The sequence below is a fragment of the Mytilus galloprovincialis genome, chromosome 1 (assembly GCF_965363235.1).
Source record: "Mytilus galloprovincialis chromosome 1, xbMytGall1.hap1.1, whole genome shotgun sequence".
Lineage (NCBI taxonomy): Eukaryota > Metazoa > Mollusca > Bivalvia > Mytilida > Mytilidae > Mytilus > Mytilus galloprovincialis.
Genome location: NC_134838.1, coordinates 96,634,053 through 96,649,803, shown reverse-complemented (window position 1 = coordinate 96,649,803; position 15,751 = coordinate 96,634,053). Strand labels below are relative to the sequence as shown.

At 31.1% G+C, this 15,751-nt stretch overlaps 1 protein-coding gene across 1 annotated transcript in view; it reads left to right on the top strand.

The window, feature by feature from the left end:
- Nucleotides 1–15,751, top strand: part of LOC143046052 (ectopic P granules protein 5 homolog) — a 53,612-nt gene that overhangs the window by 15,250 nt on the left and 22,611 nt on the right. The window contains exons 12-27 of the mRNA XM_076219024.1: nucleotides 1,127–1,281; nucleotides 2,331–2,485; nucleotides 4,097–4,237; nucleotides 5,167–5,331; nucleotides 5,836–5,958; nucleotides 6,420–6,667; nucleotides 7,655–7,795; nucleotides 8,918–9,038; nucleotides 9,669–9,775; nucleotides 10,615–10,711; nucleotides 11,219–11,464; nucleotides 12,101–12,267; nucleotides 13,114–13,244; nucleotides 13,750–13,831; nucleotides 14,445–14,568; nucleotides 15,067–15,202. Coding sequence (XP_076075139.1) covers nucleotides 1,127–1,281; nucleotides 2,331–2,485; nucleotides 4,097–4,237; nucleotides 5,167–5,331; nucleotides 5,836–5,958; nucleotides 6,420–6,667; nucleotides 7,655–7,795; nucleotides 8,918–9,038; nucleotides 9,669–9,775; nucleotides 10,615–10,711; nucleotides 11,219–11,464; nucleotides 12,101–12,267; nucleotides 13,114–13,244; nucleotides 13,750–13,831; nucleotides 14,445–14,568; nucleotides 15,067–15,202 — 2,339 coding nt within the window. The remainder of the gene's footprint in view (nucleotides 1–1,126; nucleotides 1,282–2,330; nucleotides 2,486–4,096; nucleotides 4,238–5,166; nucleotides 5,332–5,835; nucleotides 5,959–6,419; nucleotides 6,668–7,654; nucleotides 7,796–8,917; nucleotides 9,039–9,668; nucleotides 9,776–10,614; nucleotides 10,712–11,218; nucleotides 11,465–12,100; nucleotides 12,268–13,113; nucleotides 13,245–13,749; nucleotides 13,832–14,444; nucleotides 14,569–15,066; nucleotides 15,203–15,751) is intronic.

Sequence of the window (15,751 nt, the reverse complement as noted above, 5' to 3'; positions counted from 1 at the left end):
GTCTACATATCTACCAAAAGGAAAGAAACCAGTTCATATATCTATTAAAATGGGAGATAACTGTTTAAATAGCAGTTAAAATGAGATAATTGTTAGCACAGTTATTAAAATGAGATATAAATGTTTCATTACTATTAAAATGGAAGACAACTGTTAACATACCAATCAAAATAGGAGGGAAATGTTTACCTATTTATTGAAATATAAGCTAACATAGCTATCAAAATGGGAGATAACTGTTTACAGAGCTAAAATGGGAGATAACAGTTTACATGGCTATTAAAATGGGAGATAACTTTTTGCATAGCTAAAAAAAAATGAGAGATAACTGTTTACATTTGTATTAAAAGAGGGACGAAAGATACCAGAGGGACAGTCAAACTCATAAATCGAAAATAAACTGACAATGCCATGGCTAAAAATGAAAAAAGACAAACAGACAAACAATAGTACAGATGACACAACATAGAAAACTAAAGGATAAGCAACACGAACCCCACAAAAAACTAGGGGTGATCTCAGGTGCTCTGGAAGGGTAAGCAGATCCTGCTCCACATGTGGCACCCGTCTTGTTGCTTATGTTATAACAAATCCGGTAAATAGTCCAATTCGGTAGGTCACATTCAAGAAAGGGAAGAGGATTGTAGTTACGACGTAAGGAACATATCCGATATCATTTGTGAAACCATAACGGTCAACCAACTCGTGATATATTAAAATGGGAGATAACTGCTGTTTACACATCTGCAGTTAAAATTGGAGATAAATGTGACATTGCTTTAAAAATAACAACATAAGTATCCAAATGGGAAATAACTTATTACATATTTATTGCAATGCAGAAATTCTCATTTAAAACATATATGCCTATTTGTTTGGTGAAGGCATAGAAGATTTTAATATGATATCAGATTAAAGTATGTGGGATATTTTCCTGTGTGCCAAATTTGAACCATTTTTAAAGAGAATTGAATCAAACACAAACATTTTGCTGTTCCATTTAAATGCATTATACACAGCCATGAAATGACCTGATAAATTGTACATTTATGTCATATTTATTACTATGTTTACATGATTAAGTTAAGTTGTATTCCACATATCTGATATAACTTGTTATTGACAGGTTGGGATCATGGCAGTTTATGACCAATACCTCATATGCTACAGTTTCCAGGGAAACCATGTGGAAGTTACTGTGGTTATTACATCAGGGCACCAATCAAAATATAGATATTGATAGTCTGCCAACAGAAAACAAATGTAGAGAATACATAAATGGTAAATACATTGTAGTTAAGATTGTGCTTTTGAAAAGAACTACCTGAAATTTCACATATATTGTCTGGATTTTAGGGCAAAGTTAAAGATGAATATGTTTTAAGTTAAGCATTTTTATGTTATGGCACTATTCTATTCTATTTAAATTTCACATTGTTCATTTTTGTATTTTCTGAATAAGAAGAGTTTTAGAACTATGTTAAAATTTAAATCCTTCCACCTCCAAAGGGCTTGTGCAAATAATTGAAGTTATTGGTTTCTTTAGACAAGGAAACTTTAAGAGTTATAAATCTATTATGTTGACCTCTCTTGACCCAAAGATTATTAATATAATTATAGAAATATGATTGGTTCTATTTTCTGCTTTTATTCAAGAACAATTTTACTGTCCCACTCCAATGTTATAACAGAAAAATCATTTATGATTTACAAAAATGTTTTAAATCATAAAGTTATGATTCAGAACACACACAATATGCAACAAATATAAGCATGTACCAGAATTTAATGCAATCTTGCAAGATCTATTTATTAATGCATCTTTTAGTTAATCAAACTTCATTTGATGCATATTTATGTGCACATTTAGAATTTGCCATTTCAAAATATAAAGGACTATTGGTAATCTCATTGTTTTGCATCCTAAAAGGATAATAACCTTACCTCATTGGTTGAATTTCCATAACTTAGGACGTTTTGAACCAATCACAACATTTTGTTGTACACTTTAAAAGTATTACCCAGGTTCTGAAACTGCAAATTGGAAAGTCATTTCAGATTTATCTTTTTATGCACTTATTATGCCAGCTTCATCTCATGTTTTAGTTCCAAATTAATCCTGCACTCACCTGTTATTAATTGATATGTTTCGTGTCATTCAAATCTTCTTCTCCTCTCAAAATATTTGTCTGACACCCTCACCAAGGTAAGATTATTAGTTGGAATTCCTATGCATAATTCACATAGTGATACAGATCTGAGACAAATTCAGATATAAATTTCAGGTAATGGTTATTTTAATAATATTACTTAACTACTTTCCTTTTCAGACTGTTTTAGTACCATGCAGTTAGCAGATATTGTTCACACATCCATGATCTCAGCAGAGACTATTTATCTTCTCACTGCACTTGCTCATATGGCATCTTGTCGACCGCCTAGAGAATTTGATTTTATTCAAGCTGTGTCATTCAGGCTATTTGAGGTAAACTTAGGATAGAAATACCTTATTCTAATGCAATTAGTTTGTAACTATTATTTTCATTGGATGTTGACAAATATTTTGAGGGGTTAGATTCCAAGTTCTACCAGTCCGTAACTAAAAAAGCCACCATTTTGATTTCAGATTATTTTGTGGTATGTAATTTCTCAAAAAATAAACAAGATAATTATAGGTTTCGTAAAGAGTGAGAATTAGATATCGACTGATATCAACTCAAGTTATTTAATTTCAATAATAATAAACGAGCCTATGGCGAGTTTTTCTTTGCAACGCGTACTTGTTTACTTATGACAGATATTTATAATTTTTTAAAGTAAAATTTACCAAAATCGTCTAGGGATCATCAAATTAACGTAATTTTGATATCACTTTTTCATATCACACTCCGTACGGTGTGATACGAAAAATATCTATTCACGTGGGAGTTAGATAACAGGCCCCAACCATAAGAGAATCACATTTTGAGCTTCAAAATCTCCTTTTTGTCTATATTGAAACCATTCTGAATCGTACGAAAAGTAAAAATACTTTTAGTATTTATGTTTGACATCCAGAGTATACATATGACGTCACATTGTTTAGATGCTAAAAACGATGCAACAGTTTCGTGAACTTTTTCATTTATGCAAATTCGTAAAACTTCATTTGACTGTCGCAAATATTCTTTTAACTGTCTCCGCTCCGTGTCGTTAGGTAAACTAAATTTGCGACAGTAAAATCCATGTTTTACGAAGGCCAAGCTTAAAATACAATACAGTTATCTCCTAAATTTAATAATGATGAATTGTTTGTAATGATCATTTGGTTTTGTAAGTAGAAGATGTGATATAACACATTTACCATGACAAAGTGTGTGCCCACTGTGTGTATCACACTGCTCAGCTCTTCATAAAATTGCATTTCATGGTTTTCTGATGTCTAATTTGTTGAACTGGTTTTAATGAGTTTGAACCAGATATATCACACGGTGTTGGTTTTAAGAACTTATCTGACGTCATAATGAATGAAGTGATAATGATAAGATTCACCCAAACTTATCACATCATCTTCTGGTTTGTTAATAAAACAAAGAAAATATTTGTTTTTATCATACAAATGCACAAATACAACCTGATAATCAGTAACTATTTTGTACAGAATTTGGAGAAAAAACCAACAAGATTAAATAGGTATAAGAAGATTTAGTATGAGTGTCAATGAGACAAATCTCCATCAAAGTCACAATTTGTAAAAGTAAATCATTATAGGTTAAATTAAGGCCTTCAACACAGAGCCTTGGCTCACAACAAGCAGCAAGCTATAAAAGGCCCCAAAAATGACTAGCGTTAAACCATTCAATCGGGGAAAATCAATGATCAAATCTATATGAAAAATATAAAAACACTTATAAACCACATCAACAAACAACAACAACTGGACATCAGGTTCTTGACTTAGAACAGGTGCAAACAAATGCAAACTATTAATGTTTTATCTGACGCCAACCTTCACCCTAACCTGAGACAGCTATAAGCTTAATAATAGATTACAGGCTTTTTTATTTTCATACATTCTGACCTTTTCTTTTATGACATTTCGTTCCATTCTTTTCAGATTTGCTATGTCTGTGCAGAAACAAGAGAAATGTGTCACAAGTTAGGAAGAGACCTGCTTGTTTCTATAGCAACAACACATCCATTTATTATCTCACTCATCATACAACAGACCAATCTGAATTTAGTAAACATTGGAGGTGTAAGTTACTGAAAATTGTTAGTAGAAAAGCAATAAATTACCAAGTTATCCATCAAAGCTTTACTCAATTTGTGTTACAGCTAATTTCCAAATGCTTGTGGAGTAAAACTTTGGTAGGCTTGCTTGCTCTGTTTGTATAAACGTCAATTCAAGCTTTGTAATAAACATTGACATCTTTAAACAATATACATAGGCATATTTTAACCTGTATATATTATATTTAAATTGGATTGGACATCATCCCAATTACAATTGTACAATATAGAAACAAAACAAGCAAGCTAACCAAAGTCTTGCTTTACATGCAATAGAAAATTAGCTGTAAAAGTTTGTTTAATCTTTATTGATGAAGTTGTGTAATATTTGTTTTCATTTTCTTACTGAATACTTTAGTTGTTGTTCATCATACCTTAAAAAAATAATGTATTCTTATTCACAACTCTATATTCATTAGTATTTAAAATGTACAAAACTTATTCAATGATGGTATCCATGTATGGTATTCATGTATAAAAATACATAATTGAGGGCTCTATTTGCACTCTTATTTAAGGGCTGATTACACAAATTCCTTAATCAATTGAGAACATTACCTGAATACAACTGTAACTTCAAAATTTTAACAGCAGTAATATTTTAGATCGCAGGTATTTCTGGTTGTTGATCAAATACTTTGTACAACTAACACTGATAGCATGTAACAAACAAGAATAACTTATTGTTATCTACCAGAAAAAATCAAGTCAAATATGTGCTGCCTTGCAACTTACCGTGAGGTGTGAGCTTTCTTTCTCTTTTTGAAGGACTCATTGTGGCTCTGAAATGAAAAACTGAAAAAAAAAATCATTATTGTCTGCTCCTATATTTTTTTTAGTGTGTGTAAGGTTTTAATGTTAAATGAACTTATCTGATGTTTTCTTTTTATATAGATGTCACTTTATTTGTTTCAAACGCTACCATTTCACTTGTGGCTACCAATGGATAATGATATCACTGTTATAGAGGAATGGCTGATGACCTCTGAACTTACTTCAAAAACCAATCAACTAGCTCAGTCTGTACTCAGTAATATAAACTGGGGTGTGGACCAACAGGTAATCCATAATTTTAGTTATTTTCCTTTATAATTCACCGACTTTAATTTGTCACATGTAAAAATTCATTGAATTTTAAGTGAATAAGATTAACAGATACCTATAATTCAATTTTTTTAAAACCTTAAAACATTTAGAAAGGGGAGATAATTTATAACACAACCTATTTTATCAACATTTAATAGAAAGATCTAAATTCTCTATAAAACAGAATAACTAGATTTTTTGTAAATTTAACATCATGGTAAGCAGTCTTCAGGCTAAATGGAAGCCCAGGCTTGTAAAATTGCTCTCGAGCCTGTAAAAATCTTATTTACAGGCCAACAGAATCTAACTAAAGTTTTTCTAAAATTGAACTCCGGGCCTGTAGATTTAACAGTTCATTGTGAAGACTGGGTAAGACTTTTACAGACCATGTTTTGTGAATATAATTTCAGTAATTTTAATTGATACTCACATTGACCAGGACATTATATGTATCCTTATTTTTAACTTTTGCTTTAGAAAAACAGACTGTTCATTCCATATGATGTACATAAGAAGACTGCCATTTTGTTAACACAGGCTTATGGGAAATTTATTGGAAGCAGACACCACTGGATGTTCTTCACAGAAGGAATGAAACAAGTAATGTAGAATGCATTAGAGGGGAAACACTTAAGCAAAACATTTTTAAAGTCATTGTTTAATGTGTTACTGTTGATTCAGTCATTTTTATGGGTATCAACTTTTGTGAATGGAAAAAAAATATTTGATTTTGTGGTTTTGCCAGTTTGCATAGTGATTTTTTTTTTTTTTTTTTCATTTAACATTTTTAATTCATAGTTCACTTATACCAATGAAATCCACTGAAATTGGTTTTCCACAAATAATAATGAATTTATGGTAATTGGTGGATTCAAATCAATAAACCAATATTAACACAAAACTGTAAAAATCGTGGTTTAAATACTCAATTCATACACTAAAGACAATAACGATATTGAAAGGCAGTTGGCATCGACAGACAGTTTATGAAATGATGATTTTTTTTATGGTAAAAATCACAGAAGATCTGGAAGATAAAAAACAGTGGTTTTATATTTCAGGTTGCTTCAGTTGTAAAGCAACAACAGACCAATGAACAACTGTTTAATAATTGGGCATGGGACATTGCTCTGAAACTCCACCTACATCACACTACACTCCCACCTAATGATGTCCAATTAGTCAATGCAGAAGGAGGTCCACCAGATCTGGCCAATGACAATTCATTTCTCCCTGTCACCAGAGGCCTGAAGGAAAAGAATGCTATGGCTTGCTATGTTGCTATACTTGTTTCTAATATTGGCCATAAGTAAGTCGCTAACTTTATTATAAAAATAAATGTACCTGCACAAATTTTCGTTTAAACATATTTATTTATAGTGGATTGGGAAACAAGTTTTGCAACTTATATTAATCCCTTTCCACTTTGCGGGTGCGAGTGCTGCCTTGTAGCGGCATTAGCCTGCTCTTTTTAGAAATCTGCAAGGGTGTCTTTAACGTGCAAGAGATATGGCTCTGTCTTAACACGGGTCAGCCATTTATCGTAACCTTCTGACGGACAAACATCGTTTCCTCAAGACCATACTCGCAAATGGTGTCAAGGGAGAGTCGAAAATTCAGTCCCTGAAATTTTCATTCCAAACGGGAATTGAACCAGGAACCTTTGTGATAGTAGTCCGATGCACTAACCACTACACCACGGCTCTCTTGCACAAATTTTAAGGTTATGAATTGTTTGATGTTTAGAATAACTTTAAGAAAATGTTCCATGTATATACATGTTCAGAATTCTTTTGATTCAAGTTTTAAATTATGCTTTGGCAATAGAAATCTATAGTTCTTTCAATTTTTATAAAACAAACTTTCTCTCAACTGTATAGCAGGGTCAGCACAAAGGCATATGTTGAGTTGTCTTGTGTCATTTTCATCTACTTTATGACATTTTCGACTCCTTATTTAAAGATCACTCACATTTAAACAAACCAGATTTGAACAGGAAGTTTAATTTTGCACCATCTGGTTTCATTGTCAATAACGATTTTTGGTGTTTGTTGTAGCCAATCAGGCCAGTTGCATGATTTATAAAGGAAATGTAAAAGAAGGGATATCATGTTTTACTTATTACACGAAATCCCTGAAAGTACAAAATCGAAAAAACATCTCATAATCATAGTAAATATCTGTACGTATCTGCTGATGGAAATAATCTTCAAAGTGATTATCTGTGAAAAGATTAAGCCCTTTACTGTCAGTTTGGTACATTGAGTATAATTTATATTGCATATTCTGTTTTTAGATATGGAGATTTTATACCAGCAGGATTAGAATACTTAACAACATTGTCAGATAACTTTCACTACAAACCAACCATAAATGTATTGAACTGTATTGTACATATGTTCTTTGAGAATCCACATATTCTAACAGATAATGAAAAGTAAGAAATTTTAAGATATTAAGATCTAGCTCTAACCCTCTGGTTTTGGTCATTGGTCATCCTGTACCTTAACTATTTTATTCTACTTTTTGATTTTTATAAATATTTCAAACATTGCAAATAAGATAATTAATTAAAGTTTATGTTTTAAGAATGTTGAAAAGTAAAGGATTCTAACTTTTAAGTTTTTGAATTTTAGACTGTTTTTTAGAAGGCACAGTTTCTTATTTTAACTGTTTAACTTCTTAATCATAGTATGGATACCTTTATATTTATTACCCCACTTTTGTTATCTTGCTTGACAGAGTCAAAAAGGGAGACAAAGGTATCCTGTTTCCGGCGGCGGTGACGGCGGCGTCAACAATGTATTACTTTGTGATTAGGTCTAGTTTATGGTGAACCACTAGTAGTAAGTCAAAGATATTTGTTATGCACTTGTATAAGTATTGGCACATCTCATTACCATGGAGATTATTTGACTCAGCCCCTTAGTTATGGTCTATTGACTCTGAAACTTTTGCTTAGTTTTCATGTATTAGTTTGTGATTAGGTCAGTTAATGGGGAACCACTAGTGATAAAGTAATGGTAATTGGTATGCAGTTGTATAAGCATCAGCACATCTCATTTCCATGGAGATTATTTGGCCCCGCCCCCTCATTCATGGTCTATTGACTTTGAATTTTTTGCTTAGTTTTAATGTTTTAGTTTGTGGTTAGGTCAGTTTATGGGGAACCAGTAGGGTAGGTCAATGATACTTGGTATGCAGTTGTATTAACATTGGCACATCTCATAACCAAGGAATTTTTTTTACTCTCCCCTCAGTTATGGTTTATTGACTTTGAAATTGTGCTTAGTTTACATGTATAAGTTTGTGTTTAGGTTTGTTTAAAGAGAACTACTTATGATAAGTCAATGGTATTTGGCATGCAGTTGTATTAGCGTTGGCACATAACATTTCCATGGAGATTGATTAGCCATGTACCTTCAGTCATGGTTCATTGACTTTGAATATTTGCTAAACTTACATGTTAAAGTGTTGCTATTTTTTATTTCAACATTTGCATTATCGAAATTACAAAAAAGCGAGACATATCTCTGTGATAACAGTTTATTTTTCCTAGGTTTCAGAAGATAATTCAGTCATTGATGGTAGCTGATGAATCTGCCTCTAAGCTGTCAAAGATTATCTGGTCACAGGAATTTCCTGGACCATTTACGAAGTGGTTTACTACAATGATTGAGGTTTGTAATCATTAAAAGAATTCATTTAACAGGATTCAGTTGTATTTAACTTTGACAAAATCTTATCTTTTAAAGATAGAAAGAAAAAGTTTGAATTTTTTATTAAAATTCTGTATCCTACTGTTGAATACACTCACTTTTTCAGTCAACATTACAATTTCAAACTGACAACCGGCAAAACCCTGGGTTCCACAGAACCCTTTACCAAACTGTTTATTGTTGGGGCTTTTAGTTTTAGATATTTACATTAGAATCTTGAATGTATTACTAGCACATTTAACCAGATACTGTTATGTTTAAACAATGGACAAAGCGTGAGATTAATTTTTGCAATATTAGGAAATGTTGTGTATACAAATACTATTAAATTTTAAAATGTTAGTTTTTAATTTTGTCTGTCCCATCTCAATTTTTACAATAATAAAAACATCGCAAAATTTTCAGAATTTACAATTTCAACTACTGACTTTTCAGTTGATTTGGTTTAGGGCATGTCTTAATTGTTTTTATATGTTGAAATATTAATTTCCATTGAGACTTATATTCATTTTGATAGTATTTCACCCCATGTATACTTTGAATGCTTTTTCGGTTGGAAACTCATTAAACTTTCTATAAACTATTTTACAGGGTCAGTTATCAACGTTTGTGAACCAAGGCAATGTAGAAGGTGTGATGAGAGGTATCAGTTTCTGGATAAAGATGTTAACAAAGCCACCTAAGTGGTACCATGACAAGTGAGTTAACATTTATATTGAAATAGTAAGATGTGGTATGAATGCTAATGAAACAGCTCTCTATCCAAGTCACAAAGTGTAAAAATTAATCCATTATAGGTCAAAGTACAGCCATCAACACGGAGCCTAGGCTCACACTGAATGCTATAATGGACCCCAAAAGGACTAGTGTCAAACAATTCAAACACGAAAATCAACAGTCTAATCTGTTAAAAAACAAGAAATACTAAGGAACCACACCAACAAATGGCAACCAATGGTTCTTCACTTAGGACAGTGCAAACAATTGCGGTGGGTTTAAACCTTTTAACAGGTGACAACCTTACCTGAAACAGTAGTATAACATTACAACATAGAAAGATATAACCCCTTATCAAACATGATGTAATGATTAGATGTACTATAACTACTTCACAAGCTCATCATTTTAGCAGAATTCCTAATCAAAGTCGTATCATTTCTTATATCGCTAACAACCTAGGACCATTCTACCTTAATCACAAGACTTTCTCTTGAAAGCAGAGTCATAATAAACATCTTCATCTTATTATTGAAAATATACAAAAATGAAAAATATCTCATAATATTACATGTCCCCATATATTGAGTATGGTATTTATAAAGATTTAATACATCTGTTTAGATAAAATTGTCAGAATAATTTGAATTATTAATAGAAAACTGGTAGTCAATGTCTCATTTTAAACACACGTCATGTGACTCCCATTGCACATTTATTATTTAAATGACTTATAAATTAATTTTCTTTTTTAAATGCAATGAATAAATGAAGGAACCGTTTTCTTCAGTACAACTGTATTAACTTCTTTTTTTTTCAGAAACTCTTGCTATGTATTGGACCAAACAGTAAAATCAGCATTTAGACATAAAAGTGGATTAGATACAGTGAAAGCTGCCCTGCAAGAAGCTTTCCAGGTAAAAATGTATTCAAATGTAAAGCTGTTTGTTAAGTGAAAACAAAAATGTATATATATTAGAAATAAGATATGAATAAAACGAGGTGTTAAATATGTGAAAAGTGAGAAAAGAAATGCAACAACAAATTGATTCTTTAAAAATAGCTGATGTTAATCAGATTAATTCACTATAGAAGTTATAAGTTGAAAACTATTACTGCTGTTGCTTTTCAGTATATAATATTTAAGGTTTTTTTTTACAGAGAAATTATGTTTCTTTTCCTTAGATAACTTAAAAATAACTTAGATATATACCATATGCCTTACTTTATTAGTGGCCTACTGTTGAAGTCAATTGTACTTTAAGTTTGCACTCCGTCTGCCTGTCTGTTCCTCCGACAGTCAGGCAAATCAGTTTTCCACACTTTTTTCCTCATGCCTAATTAAAAATCTTTACAATTGATAACAATTGCTATCAATTGTGGTTGCTATTCAAAAAAAATGTGACTTGATTTTTCATTTGCAGAGACACCAGAAGGAAACTCATCAACAAGGTGCAGTGTCCCAGTTTGTTAACTGGGTTTCATCAGGAGCTAATTTTTCTCAAATCCCTTCCTTAACAGAAGTAATGTGTAACCCAGAAGTGTTTGGATGGTTGTCTTTAGTGTTACTAGACATGGAGTTCACATATGAAAAAGATACACAACTGTGGCATACATTTAGAGAAGAAATTTACACGGACTCAAAAGCTTCCCCATCTCATGCTTTAAAGGTAAAATATATTGATAGGTCTTCAGCAAAAAGGGAGGGTAGGAAGGGTCTTTCAAAATATCCCTTCAACCAAGAACATTTTTTTAAAGAATTTTGTATAAAGGTTATAGACACATACTGAAAAAGACCCATGACCCAAATTCAATAATTAAACATCCCTTCATACCCTCCCACATACATTTTAATGGAATAGCCCTAACAACACCACTTATGAAATATCCCTTCTTCCATATAAACATATAAAAAAAGGAACAGAGATAAGAACAAAACATTTTCCAGCTAACATAATTTTTCTACAATCATTTTAAAGAGTACATTGCAGCAAGTAAATCATGGCAAAAGATACAAAATATATTCCAACTCATAAGACGAAAACAAAACTGGCAAAATACAAAAAAAAAACACCAAAAGATAAAACAATAGTACAAAATATACAAAAAAGAAAACTAAGGAGTGAGCAACATCATAACCACACCAAAAACCTGGGGTGATATCAGGTACTTTGGAAGGGTGAGCAGATCCTGCTCCACACATGGCACCCAATTTGATGCTTTTGTAACTACAAAACCAATAATAAGTCTAATGTAAAGCAGGATATTCACTTCCTATGTACATACCTAGTTTCTTCTAATTTTAGAAATGTGTGAGTAGATTGAAGTTAGAACAAGCTCCAGGATTAAACAGTATGACGATTTATAGGTTTTCAAGATTCATGTTAGATCTGCCATTAGACCACCCAGTTTTACCTCTTATTTGTCAGCGGTTCTTTCTTTTATTCCTTGGACGACAAGTTTCACAAGCTAGGTTTGTCTAATTAATTGATATAAGTAGAAAGTGTTTTTATGGGAATAAGACACTTTAAATGTGTGTATAATGTTACTATGTGTATCATTAATTTTGAACCTCTGTGAAGAAACCTTAGGAAAAATTCTTGAGCTGTTTGATTGTACATGTAATACTTTACTATAATATTAACATCGACTGCCAACATTGTTGATTCAAATTTGGTAGTAGATTGTTAAGCTTAATTTTAATAGATGCAGCGCTCGGTTTACATAAGACTGATAGTGAGGAGTGACTTGTATTGGACAAAGTTCAGTGTTGAGATTTTAGAGAGAATGTTTTTTCACTTGTGATACTATAATGTTTGTTCCATATAATAATTGTCTTTTGTAATTTGTGTTGTTTACAGTGATATCTAATGTTTATTCTAAATGTTTGTTCAGTAGCGTGTCTTGTTTTTATTTTTTGTCACTTGTCAGGTTATGTAACATATAGGTATCTTTAAGTTTATACCAACAGTGTTTTATTTTCAATTTTGCTACAAGATTCCAATTTACTTTACTTATGTTAAGGTGGTACCCAACACTTTCACTAAAATTAATTTGGCTCGTTTAATTTTCATAAAATTTTGTCAAAGTATTTACTTTGACACTTTAACAAAAATATAAAAATTAAAAAAATTTTGAACCAACCATTTTGTCAGAAAAGTTACACTGGTTATATAGCAGTTTGACAACCACCAATTTTGATCATTGAGAAGCTTAATATTCCTTTTACAACACAACGTAATTAAAACGTTTAGCTGACTTTACAGAGTTATCTCCCTGTAGTGTTAGGTACCACCTTAAGTTAATATATTTTACTTAGTAATCAGCAGAGAGCTAGTGTTGGAGAGAAAATGTTTGAAGTATCAGGACATTCGGGAACATTGAAGAAAATAAAGAAAAGGTTTAACGAAGCAATCAATTTACATATGGACTATCCCACTGCAATATCAGGTAAACTATTAGTGCTTAGAAAAATTGAGAATCAATATAATATAATAGATAGTTATGAAATCTCATGGAAGTAAAATAATTCACACTTTGAAATAGCTCAAAATTTTCATTAATGTATCCCAATTTTGTAAAAAAAATATTCTTTGGCTGATATTATACTTTTCCTTCACATTTCGTGCATATTGCCGACTAACTTCTGGTGTTTATTCCAAATAAATCGTCACAGCATTGTCAGATCACAAATAATGGAACTAAAAACCTACAACAACAAAAATCAATTAAAGAACACACAACAATGAACTTAGATAAAAAGAAAAACTTGACAGAAAGAAACTTATTGGCATTTAACCAATTTAAATAAAATTGAAGAAAAACAAATGATAAACTGACAAAAAAAGATTTTATGTATGTATACAAATTACTGCTACTAACCTTATATGGTATAGTTGCACTGTTGGAAATATTTAACTTCTAAATTTGTGACATGTTTTACAATTGTTTTTAGAAAATACTGCTGATGATCAGAGTAGCAATATTGAAAATTTCAAGTATGTACCAAAGAAGGAATTCCATCTTAATTTAGCAAGGTAAGACATATTTTAATTAATAAAAGAATAATAGTATTTGGCCTTTATTGTAAATCCTGCAGTCACTGATTTTACTAGTCTTTTTCTTGTTTTAGAACTTTTTGACATTATTTAAAAAAAAAAAGACATCATTAAAAATCCACTAAGTTTTACAGTTATAATTCTGCTGTCAGCCATACCAGATCCTGTTTATTGCTAAAGAATAACCTCTAGATGTCTTTTGGTTATTTGTTTTGTTGGATTGCTATTGGTGTATTATTACCAGCATCTCCTTTTATATGTCTTGTGTAGAACTTTTTATACATAACCTTATTAGAAGATTTATGATTATTTAGAAACTAAAATTAAAAATCATACAATACTTACAAAGGCCAGAGGCTCCTGACTTGAAACAGGCTTAAAAATGTGGCAGGGTCAAACATGATTTTTGAGATCTCCACCCTTCCCCCTTGTTCTCCAGCCAATGTACAAAAAAATACACAGCAATACACAGATATCTGCAAGATATTATTATCAAGATATTTTAAGAATGGTTTGTTTTGAAAGATAATGCAAAAAGTTGATTACATCAACTATTTTTTTTTAACAAAGTTGAAATAATTTCTTCCAACAGACTCTACCAGACCTATCAACTGTGGATAGATGAACCTTTCCTCCATGATGCTAAGCTGTACATTCCAGCTTTACCCGTGCAATATGATACTGGAAAGTTACTTCAAATGTTTCAAAACCAAACTGTAAGATATTGAATTGAAATATTTCATGAAATAAGATATACTGTAAAGGGGTCATTAGTCATTGTTGATTTGAAAAAAAAAATATCAATGAAATATTGAAAACCAAACATCTGATTTATTTACTATCAAAGTTTTACTAATGTAAGCAAATTGTTTGATTTTATAAATGTGGAAAAAATGAAAAGGATGTCTGTGTACCAGTACTATCATTTCTAAATATGTAGAGGTTGAACCTTTTTTTCTCTGAACTTGGAAAATTAGAAATAGAACTTACCATTATTTTACAGACTATTTAGATGTATTACTTAATCTGTCTTTCACTTACAAATAGAAGGCGAAATCTTTTGGATTTACATCAGTTTTTGAATGAGTTGGTCAAGTTTTCTTTTCAATCAACTTCTTCAAAATTACAATTTTGATACAGTAAACAAAATTATCAACAAAACTGATATAAATGAAGATGTTTTACACTTATTGTTGTGATGTCCTATATTGCAGAATTTATGGTTTGAGTATGTAGATATTGATAGAATTATATATGAGTTATCACAGACAGCAAGTGAATGGTATCACTCAGCAGAACCTGGCTCACCTAGAAAATCCTACTTACATCATACAGATCATATCAAACATGGTAAACTCATTGTACATCAGATGAAGCATTTTAGAAACCAAAATTATGAAAAAGAGTAAAAATTAGTTTCATTATTATTGTTTTTAATAGAAAATAAAATAAGAAGTTCTTAAAAAGCAGATATGTCATATTTAAGCTCAGATGTAAAATCATGATTGTCTATAATTATTACCAAGGTTCCAAAATGGGCCTAACATTGAAACTACAACGATTAAAATTAATCGTAAGTTATACTGAAATATATTTGACTGACAGGTATTTTCATTCTTTTAATTTTATGTAAAAAGAGTAGCTGATGAGTATAATATTTTGTATCATTATGAGGTATAGCCAGTATTTTTGACTGCACAGTTTTCCCTAACACAGGCAAATTTTCAGTACATGAAAGTGACATAAGACATAGAAAATACAAGGCTTTCGAAAGTTTTATGTAAACTGGTTTTCGACTGGATTATTTTAGCAATAAATAAATAAGCTTGTCAAAACAAGTATCAATTTTGAAAAAATTAGAAGATTTAAATTAAAGGTTGTTTACACATTAAAATGATG